The 18192-nt window shown below is 40.7% G+C and overlaps 1 protein-coding gene across 33 annotated transcripts in view; it reads right to left on the reverse strand.

Annotated features, from left to right (window-relative positions):
• The window catches only part of macf1a (microtubule actin crosslinking factor 1a), a 155493-nt gene that overhangs the window by 45857 nt on the left and 91444 nt on the right, over positions 1 to 18192 (reverse strand). For 31 of the 33 annotated variants that reach the window (XM_047807948.1, XM_047807937.1, XM_047807950.1 and 28 more), the window contains 23 exons: positions 17577 to 17770; positions 17292 to 17451; positions 17131 to 17214; positions 16860 to 16967; positions 16174 to 16272; positions 15970 to 16089; positions 15779 to 15870; positions 15319 to 15454; positions 6468 to 13472; positions 6186 to 6341; positions 5564 to 5779; positions 5300 to 5476; positions 4590 to 4886; positions 3720 to 3869; positions 3393 to 3626; positions 3138 to 3299; positions 2711 to 3052; positions 2409 to 2600; positions 2013 to 2189; positions 1784 to 1907; positions 1485 to 1684; positions 1016 to 1333; positions 762 to 928 (listed from right to left, as the gene is read on the reverse strand). In XM_047807948.1, coding sequence (XP_047663904.1) covers positions 762 to 928; positions 1016 to 1333; positions 1485 to 1684; positions 1784 to 1907; positions 2013 to 2189; positions 2409 to 2600; positions 2711 to 3052; positions 3138 to 3299; positions 3393 to 3626; positions 3720 to 3869; positions 4590 to 4886; positions 5300 to 5476; positions 5564 to 5779; positions 6186 to 6341; positions 6468 to 13472; positions 15319 to 15454; positions 15779 to 15870; positions 15970 to 16089; positions 16174 to 16272; positions 16860 to 16967; positions 17131 to 17214; positions 17292 to 17451; positions 17577 to 17770 — 10910 coding nt within the window. The remainder of the gene's footprint in view (positions 1 to 761; positions 929 to 1015; positions 1334 to 1484; positions 1685 to 1783; positions 1908 to 2012; positions 2190 to 2408; positions 2601 to 2710; positions 3053 to 3137; positions 3300 to 3392; positions 3627 to 3719; positions 3870 to 4589; positions 4887 to 5299; positions 5477 to 5563; positions 5780 to 6185; positions 6342 to 6467; positions 13473 to 15318; positions 15455 to 15778; positions 15871 to 15969; positions 16090 to 16173; positions 16273 to 16859; positions 16968 to 17130; positions 17215 to 17291; positions 17452 to 17576; positions 17771 to 18192) is intronic. The other 2 variants (XM_047807925.1, XM_047807947.1) reach the window with 2 other exon arrangements.

Genomic DNA, 18192 nt, shown 5'->3' on the forward strand with positions numbered 1-18192 from the left:
CTTAAGGGTTAGTGGTGGATTCAAAATTTCATTCCAAATGTCTTACAAGTTTGTTTTAGTTTTTTTGCTAGATATTTTTAAAGAGATGTCATCCAACTCACAGCTTCAAAACATCTCAATGAACTAATGCAGCACTCCTCTATTGCACTATTTTAATAACCAGTACAGCTCACATTACATTTAAGGAAGAAAAGGCCCTGGCGTCCCTGCTCCTATTAACACACAGAAGGTGTTATTACAATCCCACTTCCCATATATCAACTGTCGAAGAACTCAATTATATGAGGAACCAACTTCGACATTTTCCAACATGAAGACCTTCAGGAAACCATCTCTAATGAGTAATAACCTCAGTTTGGCTGAGTAGAACACTGTTCATGGACAATAAATTAATCATACAGGTTTTATTTTCACCATGTGGTCACTGAAATGACTTCATTTTACAATGGAATCTGGCTATGGAGTGCCAATACTAGTTTTCCCATGAGCAGAATTCTGTATGTCTCAAATGTCTCTTACATTCTTGGGGCAAATTGATAGAACTGTTTAGGCCCAATGGTCACCTTTGAAGCAATAATGCCAGCTACGTAATATCAAGTTAATCTGATTTATCATATATTCTATAATGATTATTTTTTTTCCTTATGGGAGCTGCTTCTTGAGGATGATACCAATCATTTCCTTTAGTGCCCGTGTAAAGCACTTTAAAGACTAATATGCATAGTACAGGCGGGTTTTTTTCATTCAAGCCCAGAACTCACCTCTCACTGACGCTGGCTTCTAGTCGAGCAAACTCTTCAGACACCTCTTTGGTTGAGTCCACGAGACTTCGTGCATCGGCAAATAACCTTGAGTTGCTCAGCTCTGTACCAAGCTCCACAAAAGACTTCACCCGACTTGTTTCGTGGCCAAGATCTGATTTTACCTCCTAAAACCAAAGTATGATAAGTTAAAGACATTTAATGAGAGCATCTAAATACTGCACCATAGCTGCTGTTTGTGGATGATCTGTTACCTCTATGGTGTGTTTATAATCCTCAACACTGTGTTCTGGCAGGCCTCCGAGACTTAGAACTCTCTCATGGCTCTGTGTGAACTCACGAAGGTCCGAGTTCAGGCGCTCGAAGCCCTCCAGCTTGGGCAGAACTACCCGCAGTTCAGCTTCATTTTCAGCCTGCTTGGTCTGGGCTGCATTGTAGCGCTGATTCAGGTCCTGCAGTGCCCCCTGCAGACCAGAGACTGTGGATGCATCTGCTGATTTCAACAGCTTAGACACAGAGTCACAGGTGGCCTCCACACTGCCTTGTCGTGACAATAATTCCTGCCGCAGTTTCTGTTAAAGAAAAAAAAAAGGATAAGGATAAGAAAAACTGGGGGTCTTCGAATTCATTTCAAATTCATGTCATTAACACTAGATGCAGTAGGATACAGTAGATGGCTACATATTTTATTTGCTTATATGGCAAACTAGACAAATATAATACTTGATTTTGGGTGATAGCCTGCTGCACTGCTTGGGCAGTCGGTTGGACTGGTCCAGGGTCTAATGCTAGAGCATCCAGCCAGGAGAGCAGTGCTTTGAGTCCCTCCTGAACACTGGCAGACTGAGCAACAGCGGTCTGGAGTTGCTCAGCTCTCTGAGACACACACTCTGACAGAGTTTCAAAGCGCTTCTCAAGGTTATCTGCAATGGATTATGCAACCGAATTAATATGAATCTAAAACATGGTTAATATGCATATAATAAATCCATATAAAAAGCAGAAAATGGATATTAAGTCACCTGTGGTGGTGTTAATATCTGCTCTTTTGAGTTTGGGAGATTCCTGGGTGCTGGTGAGCTCTTTCCCAGCTTTCCTCACCTTCTTCAATTGTACTGAGTGCTCAGTGAGCTCATCTTGCAGATGCTTAAAGCAAGCAATAAAGACACAAGGGGTTTTATTAACCTCACTCACTGATTCAACCTGAAACCTATTCAATTTGCATTAGGGGAAATTAGCCACTACTGTTACCTGTACAGTTTTCAGTGTATTTTGTAGTGTCTGTGTATCCGTCTGCTCTCCGCTGGGTTTCAGTATGCTCTGGTTCTGCTCCTGAGCAGTGAGCCATGAATCCAGAGCTGTAACCTCATCCTGGTACAGCTGGTAGCGATCCAGTAGACTGGACAGATGGGTACCAAGATCGACAGACTGCAACATGCAGAAGAGGATCCAATAAATTAGTCACCCCAAAAGAAATTTTGAAATGAACAATACTGATGTGACTGCTCCATAGAAAATGTCTACAGAGGCATCAAAAAGTGTAGAATTTTATGTTTAAAGTATGTAATAATATTTTGGATGACTGATAAGTTGATTTGAACCCTGAAAGGATTAGAGCATTATGCAGATAGGAAAGTTTTTCCCTACCTTGTTCTGTAGAGAACTGTAGCGTTGAGTTGCATCTTGTAGCTTATTACTGACAAGCTGCCATGTGTCCTCTAGAGCTGGGTCAATAGCACCCACCCTTTCCTGAGACCCTTGTATTGAATCCAGCACCTTCTGTCCAGAAATAGACACGAAGCGCAAGTCTGCCTTGTGGCAGATCACATCATCTGCCAGCTAGAAAACATTGACAAGCATCAAGCCTCATATCTTTGCAAGAAACTCTTGATGCATAAAAGTCATACTCAACAATTATGAAATACTGAACATTTAGACATAATGAATACCTTTTTATGCTCCTCCAGCCTGTCTTTCAGACCCTGTGCATCGGCTTCTCCTTCCCTTAAGGAATGCAGTTCCCGCTCGCTCTGCTCCAGCCATGCACCCAGGTTGCCATGTTCTTCCATGAATTTGGAGAGGTCATCCTGAAGTGCTTCAGTCCGTCTTAATCTCTCCTGGCAGCTCTGGAGACGTTCCTGGTGCTGGCTCTGTAGGTGATCTAGTCTGGCACGTAGGCGCTGCTTCTCTTCCAGGGGCACACTGGAGTCTGGCTGCTCCAGTATAGAGTGTGTAGACTGGGCTATCTGTAGGAGGTGAGCCTGCTGGGCTTGTAACTGCTGGAATTCTTCCTGTAATAATCAACACAAGCATGAATAAATTAATCCTTAAAACATGAGTCAACACACGGTTCAATGCGGAGAGTTCGGTTCTGACCTTCAGCATGTCACTGTGTGAGTTCAGTGACCCCAGTGGAACACTGGCATCTGGAACCGTCTCACCAAGAGAATTCCTCCTAGAGGTGTCCAGTGATGATAACTCCTTAAGCAGCACATCGATTTTTCCCTGAGTCTCCTGCAGCTGCTCCTCTGCTTTAGCCTTTGATAGACAAGAGCAAATAAAAAGAAAATTGTTTCAAGAAGCAATGAAGAAGAAAAGAGCAATTCTGACAGATTTACTAGAGATCTTTACCCTTTGGGTGTTTTGCTGGAGTGTTGTATTGATGGTTGAGTCCAGCTGAGTTACTGAGGACTGGGCAGAGTCTGTGAGGGTGTGGTATTGCTCTTTCATATGTGTCAGTGCTGTTTGCAGTTTAGCCCTTTCCTCTGGACTCAGATCCTCACCACGTTCAGCTAGGAACTCCTCCACTGACCGGATTGTCTCCAACATACCATCACCTTTGGTCTGAAGATCTTTTTGCACCTCCTGAAAATTTTGGACACAAAGAATCGGATGTACATTAAGATACGTGGATAAAAAATATATTTATCAAATCATAGAGCTCACTTAATAAGTCACCTTGAGTTCACTGTGCTTTTGCTGAAGTACATTCACGTCGTCTGACTCAGCTCCTGTTCTCTGACTGGCCAGCAAGCTCGCTACACCAGCCAACCACATACTGAGGCCTTCAAGCTTCTGTGAGCACTCTGCTTTCTGCTGCTGCACTACCTAAAACCCAGCAGAAATTGTTTGGACAATAGAATTACAAGTTCTTCAAGTCCTACAAGTGTAAAATACTCAAAACTTTTTTGAATTTATCAGCATCACAGTTCCCAACAACACTCAAAACTACCCACACTTTACAAATGGAGCGAAAATATGCATTGTTTGAGCATAATGTATCCAGACTGATCACACAGACAGACAACATACATGTTTCACAAGGTAAGTCAAGCAGGAGAAAGATTTTGGATAATCAAAATGACTTTTTATCAGTTATTTTCCGATTCTTCAAAATAGAAAGAAACGTGAGGGGGGAAAAAAGACTGCTATTATGAAAGGGCTGTTTTTAAATCTCTAGCCTTTTCAAGTTGGCATAAGTGCTTGTCCTCTGTGGCAATCTGTAACAGCAAGGCAGAGAGGTTAATACATATGTTATATTGACACACACATGCACAAAGCAAAATAGTATCTAGCAGCAAAGTCTTGTAAGCATAGCAAGCATAGCGTTGTAAAACTGACGCTTTAAAATAAACTAGCTTGTATGTTTCTGTTGCTTTCTGACAACAGTTATTAACAAATACAAAAGCATCAGAGTTGTTTTACTGATTATAGTCATCATGTTTGTTATGTAGTTATTACCAAGATGTTAATTAAAATCCAAAGTAAATTCACGTTTCTGTTGTTGTGGCTGTAAAGACATAAGCATTCAACCAGGTATTTGCAAACCTCTCTCTCCTTAGCAGTCTGTCTCTGCTTCTCTCTCTCTTTTTCATCTTGTTCCCTCTCTCGTTCTTTCTGCTCTCGCTCCTCTTCTCTGACACGTTGGACAGAGAGGGCCTCAGCCCTGGCGTGGGTGCGACCGGAGGCCTGGTGAAAGGCATTCTGAAGCTGCTGCAGCTGTCTTAGCAGTCGCCTGCTTTGCTCAGGTGCGAGATCCTGTGCACGCTCGGAGATGAATACCTGGATGTCAAACGCCACAGCATTTACATCATTGGAGCGGTTTGTGAGGCACTCCTGTACATCCTGTGAGATAAAAAGGTAATATGTGTCATAATGAAATATGATAAAGGAAACGATTACAGCAAAATAATTAACTATAAGCTTGTGATGTCCCAAACTGTCTTAAACCCTGTATAACAAAAATAAGCATATTAATTAATTTATCTTTTTTATTAAATCAAACTTAATAAATGTCTCCTTACAGAATCCTTCTTCTAATAACAAGTATACACTTTGTAAGTCCTTTTACATGGTGCATCAGTCATACAAGCCCCAGTATAAGTGATTTTAAAAATCAATAACTTATTTAAAGCACTGATTTGTCTTGTAGCCCAACCAGAATGAAAAATTGAACAGCAGTGTGGTATAATCAAGAGAGAGTATTGCAAAAACAATTTTATGTAGAAATAGTATATGTAGTATGAGAAAAAATATACCTTGACTAGTTGCAGTTTTTGCATGAGCCACTCTAATGTTCTTCTCTCATTCTCTTTAATTGTTGCATCCTCAGTTGAATCTGCTTCTTGCGCCATCTGAGTTTCTGTGTCTTTAAGCCAGCTGAGAAGACTGTCCACTCGCTCAGTCAGAGACTCCAACTCAGTACGCACTGCCTCCTTATAAAGAAGTGGTTGTTTTTATATTTTTATAGTAGCTGGTGACATTTTAAAACTAGAGGTCATAGCTGATATTACCCGTCTTACCTTCTGGGTATCACGATGTGATTGCATCCCTTGTAGAGCGCTCTCAGCCAGTTTTCTTGCGGCATTAATTGTACGGGACAAACTCTGTTGGTCCTTGTTCAGGGCTGTGATTAACTGGGGTGGGACATCTTCATTCTGTGACTCCAGGAGCTGTTTGGCTGCTTCAACCTCCTTCTTTACTTGGGGCTCCAAATCAGTGAGCTCTAGAGCAAGAGCCTGGTTTTAAAATAAAAGGGAAACAATAAAAAATAAACCTAAAATCATTTTGTTTTTAGTCGAAGGAAAAATTATTTTTTGGTTTTTTTTCCAAAAGGCCAACACAACAATTTAACAGAGGGTCTTAGAACTCCCTTAGAAAGACCTGATAGTCTAAACATGTCCAACCATGTGAAGCCTGGTGTGTATGTATGTTCAATATAGACTTTTAATAAATCACTGATCCAAAAGTCATCCAAGAGTTTTGAGGAAAAATGCTTTAACATAAAATCCCTTATACAGGCACAGTTTCAGTTGCAATGGGTTTGACTAGCACAGGAGAACAAACAGCTCTACTGCTATACAAAGAACTATTAAGGAACCCTATTTTCTAAGAATCTACAAACAATATTTTAACGGTACTCACTTCTGTTTGTTTAATGATGTCATCAAGCATGGCAAGACTCTTCCCTATAAATTGTTGCTGCTGTTGCTTAAGTCGGACTTCAATGTGCCGCACCATGGAAAGGAGTGCTACAATTTGTTGATCACGTTCCAAGCATTCTTGCCGGATCAGAGAGGACTACGATCAGTTAAACAAATAAATAAACAATTAGCAACAGCATTTCCAGTCCTGCGAATTTACAGTTAATTGGTTAAAAAGTAAAGCAAAAATAATTGCAGAATTAAAATAAACACAGCATCTTACCTTGCTTACCTGTGCAGCTGTCCTCTGTTTATTGACATGGTCTTCATCCTGCTTTTCATCAACACCTTCTTGACATTGTTCAAAGTCCTCCTCTTCCCAGCATTCTGTAGTATCAGACTCGGGGACCTCTTCTAAATAAGACAGTCTTGATTCTGAAGACTCTTCAATGGATGATTCATCTTTGAATTCATTATCAGCAGAAGAGTATTGCTTAGTCATGGATTGCAATGGCTCCTTGCTAATTGTATCCTCCAGCTCTGTTTTGGAGGTTTGTTCACACCTATTTACTTTACTCTCTGGTACAGCATCTTTGGTTTTTGACACAGATTTATGGTGGTCTTTGTCTTCCCCAGTAAGAGAAGCATATGGCTGTTTGAGGATTGCGGAGTCTCTCAGCTTTTCACTTTCTGGATGTACAGATTCTTGTGTTTTTGCCTCACCAACTTGCCGGTCTAAACCAAATATAGACGTTGATATTTGCTTACTGGGGTCAATAGCTTCAACTGAACTCTCAGTGCAGCTTAAGTCCTTCTTTTTTTGAAAGGTATCATCACACAGGTCTGTCGGGCTAAAATAGGTTTGTATAGAGTCTGTCCCGGTTAAAATATATTTTGGTAGAAGCTTTAAATTTTGGTCTATCTGCTTTTTCTGTTTTACATCAGTCTCATTTTCCTTTGTATGGAGCGAAGACGTTTTCTCCTCTAGCTTGGCTTTCTCCTGAGCTGTCGGATGCCGCTCTTTAGCTGACCCTTGACGTAACGCTTCTAACTCTTCTGCAGCCTGTTTCTCACTGACACCCCTCTCAAAGACTTTCCTAAGAATGCTTTCTTTGGCTTTCATCAGAAGTGCGTCTTTCTCCAGCTGTGCCTGGTTAGGTTTTTGAGACTGTTCCATTCCATCTTTTCTTTCTGCGTTTAATGTATCACTTTGAGTTGGGACAACTGGTCTTTGCACTGCCTCATCAGCTTTGCTCTTCTCTGACTCCTTTTCAACATGTTCAATCTTCACCTTTTTGTTTTTTCTTTTCTTTTTCCTCTTCTTATCCGATTGATCTGGGGCCAGATCCTCATTCACATCTATTTCATGCTCATCCTGTGTTTTTGTCTTGTCATTTATGACTCTGGATTGCATTTGTCTTTGAAACTCATCTTTTTTGTGGACATTCACCAAACCTGCAGGGTCATGTGTTGATGGTTCAGCTTTCAGACTTGTATTTTCCATATGGTGCCTTTGTGTTGACACTGCTACACTCTTCACATCCTCTATTCCCTGGTGTAGACTCTCTTGGATTGACTCAATATCATCACTTGTATCTGGAAAACCTTTCGTTTCTGCTTTGGCCAGCAGGTCAATTTTCACCTCTCCATTAACGGATTTCTGATCGATCTCAACAAATTCTTTTGTAAACCTGCTCTCCATGTGCTTTGCAGGTGAACCCTCTGTTCTATCTGGTGTTTTTATAACTTCCAAATCTCTCACATCAGTGACAAAGTCATAGTTCTTGGTGCTCTCTGCAGGTGAAATTATGCTTGGAAGTTTTATATCCAAATCCATTTTAATGTCTTTCTGTTCTTCCACATACTTCTGATCCCCAGCATCTTCTCCAGACATGCCCTTGGTGTATTCGACAAATGCATTATCCTTCAAATCTACTTTGGCCTCCCTTATTATCTTCTCTTCTACAGATTTTTGATCAGTGGCTACAATGTCCTTTTCAATCACGGGTTCCATGCCTTCGATAGGTAAAGTCACACCCATACATGTAGTCTTTAGAACATCTACATCCACTTTATCTTCTTTCTGTTTTTTCATATCTGCAACACTGACAAAAAACTCTGTCCCAGATTTACGGTTAATATCCTCTTCAAAAGAAACCTCTGCCAGATCTACCGCTGTTATAACATCCAAATCTTCAGATTTCTGGTCAGTGACTACAATTTCCTTCCCAAAAACGTTCTCTGCACTCTCTATGCTTGAGGTCGCACACTCATACTCTTTCAGGACCTCCGAATCCACCTTGATGTCTATCCATTCTTTCCCTTCTTTAACATGTCTTTGATCAAAGGCTACAAGTTCTTTTCTAGCATCCTCAGTGTTGTCTACAATAGAAGCCTCATTCAGATCTGAGGCTTTTAGAACCTCAGAATCTATTTTAACTCCTTTCTTAATGTACAGACCTTCAGATTTCTCATTAGTGACTGCATCTTTTTCAGACATGGTGTTGATTCTCTCTATAGGTGAAGTTGCTTCCAAATCTACTTGAGCCTCTCCTTTCATGTCCACGTCTTTAGGTTTCTTATCAGTGACTAAAGCTTCCGTTCTATACTTGTACTCTGTGATCTGCTTGACCACATTATCTTCTGAAGGTTTTTGATCGATACCAAGATCAGCTTCTATAGTCACATCCACAACACCATATCCAGGAGAAGCTGCATTCACATCAGAATAATGCTCAGATTTTTTAACAACGCTTACTTTGTTCGTGTGGCTGCCTTTAGCCTCCTCTGTAGGTATCAACACTCTGTTTTCTCTAATATCTACATCTGCATTGACCTCTTTTTCGTCAACATCTAAAACTTCACTTCCAAACTCATTTGCAGTGGTGTTTTCAGATGATGATGCTTGCACCACTGGAGTTCTTCTAACTTCAAACTCCATCCCAACCTCAGCACCCTTTACCTGTGAAGTCATACTTGTATCTAATTGTTGAACTGCTGACCTTTCATCGTTTTCTGTACAGACTTTAATTTGCTTTTTATGTTTTCCTCTTCCTTTCCTTTTTCCTTGCATCTTCTGCTCCTCAATAACTTCTGATATAAGAATCTCACTTCTATTTTCAGTGCTCCCTTCACTTTCATCAACTGTATCAGACACTGACTGTAGTTCTGCTGCCACGGTAATCCGATTTGTTTCTTTCTCAATTCTGACTTGCCCATCAAGCGCCTTGTTATCGATTTCTGGAACAACTCTGACATTACTCTTCTCATAGTTTTCCAGGTTTATGCCTGTTTTACCATGCGGCTGTATTTGGATATATGGCTTTGTGGTTTGTGGTATAATGTCATAGCTTTTCCCAACGTCATATACAGTTGCAGATATTTGTGGATTCTGAACAAGTCTTATTTCCTGCTCTGGTTCTACAGTGTTAGGTTGTATAGGACTACATTCTTCAATTGCCTCCTGTAACCTTCTTTCTGCTTTTAAAGCAAACTGACTTAGAACCTCTAATGATACATCAGCATCTTTCCAAACTCTACTTGAAACATCCACATGCTTTTGTTCCACCAAATCAGATGGTGGATAATAATGATGGACTTGTAGCTGTTCATCTGTATCAATCTCCGATTTATCTTTATGATGATCTGTAGTCCACGATTGTGGCTCTTCGTCAGCAAGTTGCACTGTGCTCACATCTAGATTTTCACAATTTGTCGCTGTAGGACTATCCTGATCTGCAAAACACTGTGATGCAAGAGGATCCACAAATCCAAAGTGATCGCGAAGTTCTGCAGCCATTTCTCTAGAGATTAGCCCATCCTGAACAGCCTCCTCAAGACTTGACACCCTCTGACCACTGACAGAGCCAACCAACCCGCCTTTTAAAAACTGATTTTTAGCAATAACCATGGCAACATCTTTTTGAACAAGGCTTTTATCAATAGCATCAAGAAGAGGTAGTTTTTCCCCACTTGAAATATTGATGATACCTCCAGAATCTGCCTGACTCTGCAGTAATCTGAGTGCTGGAATGGGATCAACTTGACCAGTCCTCACTGCTTCTGGCACAGTCATCAGGTCACCATTGTCTTTCTTTGGAATACCTCTAAATGGTCTTACTTCAAGGAATCGCCAACCTGTCTCAATGTCAATCTTTCCCTGTTTTATTAGGTCTGTGTATGGCAAAACACAAGCATTTTGTGGATCCAAAATACCACTTTTTACAATCGGAGAGTCCATTACTTTATCTACAATGGATTGATCAATCACACCACGAGAAGCAGCTTCAGTCAGTGTAAGGTTGGTATTTGAAGCACCATCATGTATGAAGCCTACAGTTGCTTGAAGAGAAGCAGCATCTGGATCTGAACTAAACTGGTTTTGTCTTGACTTCTCAAACTGTTTGAGTTTTAGAGCAAGTGAATCATCTATGATGCCTTGATGTACTGCATCAGTAACACTGAGGCGAATGCCAGACCCATGGTGCACGATTCCACCTTCAGCTACCTGTTGCAGTAGGATTTTCTCAGTTTCATCATGACTAATAAGACCTTTTTGAAGTGCTTGTTGGAGAGGTACAGGCTGTTTAGTTTTGGGGTCTGTTATTCCATTCATCTGTAGTTGTAGTTTCAACTTTGTTTGTATTACATGTGGATCAGAACTCTTTCCATGGCATGACTTCTCTAATAAGAGTAGTTCATCTTTTTGCTTTTCCTCTATTAGCCCACGTTTGGCTGCAACATTAACCGAAACTTTTTTGCCTTTTTCAAAGTCAATAATTCCTCCAGAGACAATCTGAGCCTCAAGAAGGCGAGATACTGTATCTGTATCTAAAAGTCCTTCTTTGGCAGCCTCCCTTAGCGTGCATATTCTCCCATGTTCCACATCAAATACACCAGCCATAGTCTTTTCTGATTTGATAACCTTAGTCATTAAGTCTTCATCTTGAACACTCTTCTGCATAATATCATCAAGGCTAAGTGGTTGACATATATGCACATCCAGGAAACCACCAAAAAGCTCTGCTTTAGACATTAGTTTTACAGCAGTATCAACTGGAATCAGATCCTGGTTTACAGCCTCAGCAAGGGGCAATTTCTGGGTCCCAACAGTCAAAAGCCCACCCTGTAGCATCTCTGTTGCCATGCGATCAAGGTCTGCTTCAGAATTGCTCACAGATATGGTCCAATTTATTTTTGATGAGTCTGCATTTTCCCTGCTTCTGTTGGTATCTGTTTGAACCAATATTTGTTTATTCACAGCTGATACTTCGATATTCCCCTCTTGTAGACATTTTCTAGCAAGTCCATCAGGCTGACTTTCTTCTATAGTATCTTTACTTATAACAGCAGTGATATCTGTCTTTATGTCTAACAATTTCTTCACAGATGTTGCACATTCCACTTGATTTTCATCAAGCATTTTCTTATCTGAGGCTGAAGGAGGCATCTCAACCTCGAGCCAAGAACCTAGTTGTTCTCTCCTACTCTTTTCTTCTGTGTCTGGACTTGATTGGAATGAGGACAGTTTCACCTCTTTTGCAAGTAGGGGTGATGTCTCAGGTTCTGTTTCTGAAACTTTGGAGTGTGTATCTAAGAGCTTTACTAATGTTCCATCAGTGCTTGTTTCCTTTAAAGAAACGCCTGCAGCTCTTTGTACAGCATTCATAAGAGCAGACTTACAAATATTATCAGTCAAATCCGTTTCATTTTCTTTTAAGAGAATCTGTTTTCCTTGCTCATCCTTTCTTGAAATACTGAAATTCAAATACTTTTCCCCATCCATTTGAATATTTTCTTGTTTTGTTTCACTTAATGACCTCACAAAGAGGGGTTCTCCTGCTGCCTCTCTGTTAGGGGGTTCTTTCAACTGTGGTTTACAACTGTCTTTTGTTGCTCCGATTAAATTAATAAGCTCCATCAGTTCGGGTTCCAACAGGATCAAACGCTCTCCTGAGTGGGCATTTATGTAGCTGTGTGTCATAAGGTAAGAGAGGAGATAGTGGAAGTCTTGCTCCAAAAAGAAAGCATCAGAATGAAGGCGTGGCAGTGAGGCAGTGGCTGAAGAGGACAGTGTTGATGAGAAGGAAGCACTCTGGTGATGCAGAGACCTTGTTTGAGTCATTGCATGGAGAAAGTCTGGAAGCCGTGTCTGCTGAAGGACCTTTGCAGCTTCTGGTCCCAAAACGTTTTCAGCATGGCCCAGAGGAATCAACTCACCACTTTCTGGAGAGTAAATTGCGCTAAGAAAATGGCGCTTGTTTAGGACCTTCCGAGCTAGGTCACCTGAAATGACACCTTGCTGTAGAGCTTCAGTTATAGGAAGCAACTCCCCTGACTCTGGCCATAATATACCTATAAAAGCCCAAAGAGATTCCAGCACCCTTAAAGCCATGCGAGGAGAGAGAAGGCTTCTTTGGATAGATTCATCTAATTCTAGGCGCTCTCCAGTAACTGGGTCTATGATTCCTCCCGATTGTAACTGATGAGTCAGTAAGGCACATGCCAGGTCATGGTCCATAAGCCCATGCCTCTCAGCTTCATCAATTGTCAGTCGGTGACCAGTGCGAGGATCGGGAATGCCACCTGCAAACAGCTGAGCCTCCAGAAGTCTAATAGTAACTTCTCGGTCAATCAGTCCCTCTTGGGCTGCCCGGAAAATGCCAACCTTTATACCAGATCGTAAGCAGATTGTTCCCCTTGACTGCTGATTTACTGGTAGTAGACGGAGGCCAGTCTCCTGATTCAAAACGCATCTCTGATAAAACTCTGACAGACTGATTTTTTCAGCTGTATTAGGATCAATAAGCTCTTGCCTTTCAAGACAGGAGCATAGCTTATCGTAAACAGCAGCTGAGATGAGACCTCGGTCTTTAGCATTTTCAAGACTAAGCATTTCATTATTGCAGTCATCCCAAAAGCCTCCCGTGCTCACCTGCAGATTCAGGACATGAAGCCCAATTTGTTCTTTAATGCAGCCCACCTCCATAGCAGCAGCAACTGGTATTGTATGGCTCTTTGTCAAGTGTGACTCTTGGACAAGATGGAGGGCAGCTTCTATTTCTGATAGTGACCGGTATATATGGCTATCAATCAGACCAGATGATAGACTCTTTTCTAATGAAAGACCCTGAGGGGAATCAGGATGTAATAGACCACCTCTAACAAGCTGTGCCTCCAGCAGTACATAGCATGTGTCATGGTCTATAAGGCCTCGCTGTGCTGATTGGAAAACTGGGAAGATTTCCACAGTACCGAGATCAATTACTCCAGCGATGGTCCCATTGCCCTGGAAAAAGAGATACATTACTTAAGTATTATAATGTTACAAAATTCTGTTTTAGCATTTTATTATTTAAATTGAAACTAGACCAGTAGGAGTTTTAGAATAGACCCATAAACCAAGCATGCAAATTTAACGCAAGTCGATGTTCATTACAATTAATACAACTAATAAAAGATCCGGAAAATTGGCAATTCTGCCTGCATAGATTGTCATTGACATTTAAAAGGCAAATGAAGAATCAAGATTTGGTTTACAGCAAGAAAGCATAAGCTTCCTAAAGCAAAAACAAGATAAAAACTGTAGCAACAAGAATTTTATCTAAGTGCAGCAAAAAGAGAGAAGAGACAGGAGCACCTCAGAAAACTAAGCCAACGGTAAGAAAGGAAGCAAGCACTACTTACCGTATGGAGGGGATCCATAAACGAACACACACAGATAGGCTGACGGCTCGGCAGTTTGAGGTGCAACAAGGTGAGAAGCTGGATTGTTAGCATTCTGCATGCCACACTCCATCTGCCTGTGACACTGCCAGCACTGACTATCTACTACCTGACATTCCTACCAGTTTTTAATCTTAGACTACTGTCCAACCACCTTATCTTCAAGATAACCTGGTCATAAGGGGAACTGCAGAGCATTTCTTGATCACTAGCTTAGTATGGGTTTCAGGACTTACCCCTAAGGAGAAAGTAAACTGTAAATGTGGTTGCTATGTGAAACTTTTGAGACTAAAAAAGGAAATGATCAAGATGAACACACTACATACTGACTGAGGAATATAAAAGTCTTCTATTCTGACTCAGACGTTTTCTGGCAGCTGTTAGTGATTTTAAAGCAAAATGCTGATTAAGTCACACAATATTACTGTTTTAAAGGACACAGACAATATCACACACATATATACACAGGCGCACGCACACACAAACACACACACATAAATGCTCTGTGATCTGGACACATCATGCTCAAACAGGCGAAAAATTATGCATAGCTGGCCTCTACATTAATCCCTGTAATCCCTGAAATGTCTGGGTTTTTTTTTTAAGGAAACCATTATAAAAAAAAATGGTGTTCAAAACTTCACTCCTAATCCCACCACACACCATTAACTCACTCTTTTGGATACACACACATGCATGCACACAAAGATCATTGCATACACACATAATATACAGTATGTAATAAAAGACTACACAATTTACATTCTAATCACGGCTATAGATGAATGTTTAGAATGTGTATGTGTACTTATGAACTTCACAAAGAAAACCAAAAAAAATAAAAATGTCTGCATCTATAGTACAAGAACGATCAATAACTATTGTGCGATGAAATCTAAATAAGCACTATGGGAATGACTTTTTGAAGATGTTTATGTAAAACTACACTTTTAATTGCTACTTCTTCAAAACTCATGGCCGGTAAGTAGCAATAAGCAGATGTGTTTGATGAAGATGGTAAAATGAGGATGGTGGTGACATGAATACAGGCATGTTGTGAATTGGATGTTAGGATTTCACTCCATGCTATTAAATAAAACGTTATGTTGAAGCAACCCTGTGAGATTTATGGAGGTGGTGATGGATGTCAAAAACACAAGTGACAGGCAACAAACATGCAGCACTCACACAGTCTCACACACACACACACACACACACACACACACACACACACACACACACACACACACACACACACACACACACACTGGTCTGTATAATTTCCTCAAATGTATCATGAGACATCCATATAAAGCAACACATCAGAAGCACTTTTTCAACAGAAGCATTTTGCTGTTTGGAGCTCTCTCTGGCAGAGTAGAACGCTCGCCTTAAATCTTTAAGTCTACCTTTCGTTTCTCCTCTTTGGCCTTCTGTTCTTCGAGCTGTTGAAGCTGAGCAGCAGAACGGTCACACAGCTGGCTGTAGGTAGATTTTAATTCATCCAGCTGTAATGCAACTTGGGCACGTTCTTCAGGGGACAATCTAGGAATAGCGGGTCGAGTCAGTACAAAATGTGCATTTGTGTGAATATATATACACTATATAATATTTAAAGCAGAGGTCCGCAGTCTTAAAGGCTGGATTTTAATTTATTTGTGCTTCTCATATTATTGTTATTACCCTAATGGTGATCCTTCCACAACAATTAGCTATATCTATACAGTATATCTAAATCTACTGTATTTCTGCTCTGATTACATTCAATATTGTTAAAAGTGCCCATAAGACACAAAATTTTTGTATCAGACAAAAATCTTTGAATTTATATTTGAATACATGATGTATATATTAAAGTACTGCACTCACTTGCTGGCCTGTTTTGAACGGAGGAAGACTTGTGTGCTTCTGATTGCTTCAGCGACTTCTTCGCTTTTTGAAGCTAACTGCTCACTGATCGCCTAAAGTAAAGAAAAGTCAATCTAAATTTTTACCAAAGAAATCACCATTTTGTTTGAAGAGTGCTGATTCCAGGGTCAAAGTGAGCAATCTCTTCATACCTGCTGTGCTGCAAGTGATGTCTCGGCTGGTCCAGTGGCTCTCTCCTGATGGCCTTTAACCCAACCTAGCAGGTCTGAGACCTGACCCACACAGGCTTGTCTCTCCTCCTCGACTTGTTTCTGCAAGACCAGCATTTAATTATAAAAAATGCAACTAGTTTCTAACGTACAAATTAAACAGTTATGTCCAGCTTTAAGTCATACCTCTTCCTCCTCGAGTCTCCGCAGTGCATCACTAATGTACTTGACATGTTGTGTTGTCAGTGTCACCAGAGCTGTGTAGCGAGTACGAAGATCCATGAACTGCAGGAACAAAAACATGTAGCATTACAGTAGGATGTGCGTGTGTAACAATTTACTCCACTCATAGTTAGATTTAGTCCTCCGTTTTTGGCCAAATTAGACTACAGACACGCAGGGAAATGTTTTCTGCATGTTTGCTTCCCAACACTCGAAACTTGAGACTGGTTTTAAACGGTGAATTCATGAATTCATGTCTTAGATTGGTTCAGTGTTCCTGGAATAAGCTCCAGATTATAATGCTGGCAATTTCATACCGCAACAGAAATATTTTTCATCTCCAGAATTCAGTATGTCTACCTACCACAATGAACTGCACTAGTTTTATTTGCTCTTTAACATACCATTGGTCCGTGAATTTTGCTAGAAAAGTCGACTGGATCCAAGTTAAAAAATGTATTCCACTGTGCAGGTAGTTAACATACTCTATGTGTAAATAATTATAGATTGAGAACACACAGTTTAAAATACTTGCTCTCGGGACCTCATAGACGCAGTTCAGTTATTCTATTACCTTTTGTTTCAAAAGAACTAAATCCGAATAGAAGCAGAAATTTGCTCTCTCTTCCGTTCCTTTTATCCTCTCCTACCTCTTGTGTTATGGCATCTGATGAAGAATGCATCCTCCTCCTTTTCACCGGAGACTTCTGAGTTGATTCCACAAAAGCTCTAAATGTCATCAGCTGCAGTTCATAGTCCTGATGGAAAACAGGGAGGCATACTGCACTGTCACACAAATACTGAGTGTTGCTCTTTACAAGAAGACACACTTTGATGAAAAACTTGTTCCTGGAGTCCTGCCAAAACAAGCTCAGTCCACAGTAGCTGGGTTGAAGCCATCAATTCTGAAAGATGGCTTACCTTAACAGTAGTGCAGTATTGTTTAGAGTACGTCTGGCACTCGTCCAGTTTCACTTGGTTCTGTTCGATCTCAGCCACCAAAGCCTGTGGAGGTACACAGAGAAATCAGTCTTGATGAAATACATTCCAGCTAAGACAACATCTCTGAAGCTGTGACCCACCGTCTGCTGGGCGAGCTGCTCAGACAGGGATTTGCTGTCAGTCTGCTCGGGCTGAGTGTTCGCCTGTTTCTCTGTGGTCTCTTCGATCCAGTGTATAAGACCTGAGTGACTGTCTCTGTACTGCTGCAGCACTGAGCCGATCATCTCCAGATCGCCTTGCCTAAATTAAACACAGATTAAAATGTTTAGTATTGGTCTGTGCAAAACTCACCCACTTTTCAATGGACATCCCTGAGCATTCTATCTATTCCTAATCCTATCCTTCTTACAGAGCAAAGAGCTCACCGTGTCTCCATTTGCCTGAGTATTCCATTCCATCTCTCTGTGAGCTGCTGGGCTTTTTCCTGATAGCGCTCCAGCTCAGGACTGCGCTCTGCATGCAGCTGACTCAGTCGGGTGCCTGCTTCACGTGCATGCTGCACCTCCGAGTTCAGAGACTGGAAGACGTGGTCCTGGTCCTTCACCTCTGAATGCCATTTCTAAATAAATAAAAAAAAAGCAAGCAAATAGCAGGACAGATTATCTTAGACAGATAACAAGTAAGACAGTTTTTTTTTTCATATAGGGCTTTAATATTAAATGCAGCCTTATGAAATAACCAGTAAATATGCCCAATTTCTCATTAATTATTGTTAATGGAGAAAAGCTCTGAGCATCATTTATCAAACTGGATACAAACAAATTTATTTGCGAATTATGTTTTGTAGCAGATATTTCATACACAAATTTATACTACTTCTGCTTTTTTATACTTTATATCGAAAGAAAGTAATTCAAAGGGGTTTAAAATAGTTATTTATAGCAGAAGTGCTTAAAAAGGTTGAGCTGCATTATGAAAGATTTAGTGAGGAGGCAGTCTCACTGTTAAACTCTGCATTTTCACTGAGTTTTGTGGGTGAAA

This window comes from Tachysurus fulvidraco, chromosome 24 (assembly GCF_022655615.1).
Source record: "Tachysurus fulvidraco isolate hzauxx_2018 chromosome 24, HZAU_PFXX_2.0, whole genome shotgun sequence".
NCBI classification, from domain to species: domain Eukaryota; kingdom Metazoa; phylum Chordata; class Actinopteri; order Siluriformes; family Bagridae; genus Tachysurus; species Tachysurus fulvidraco.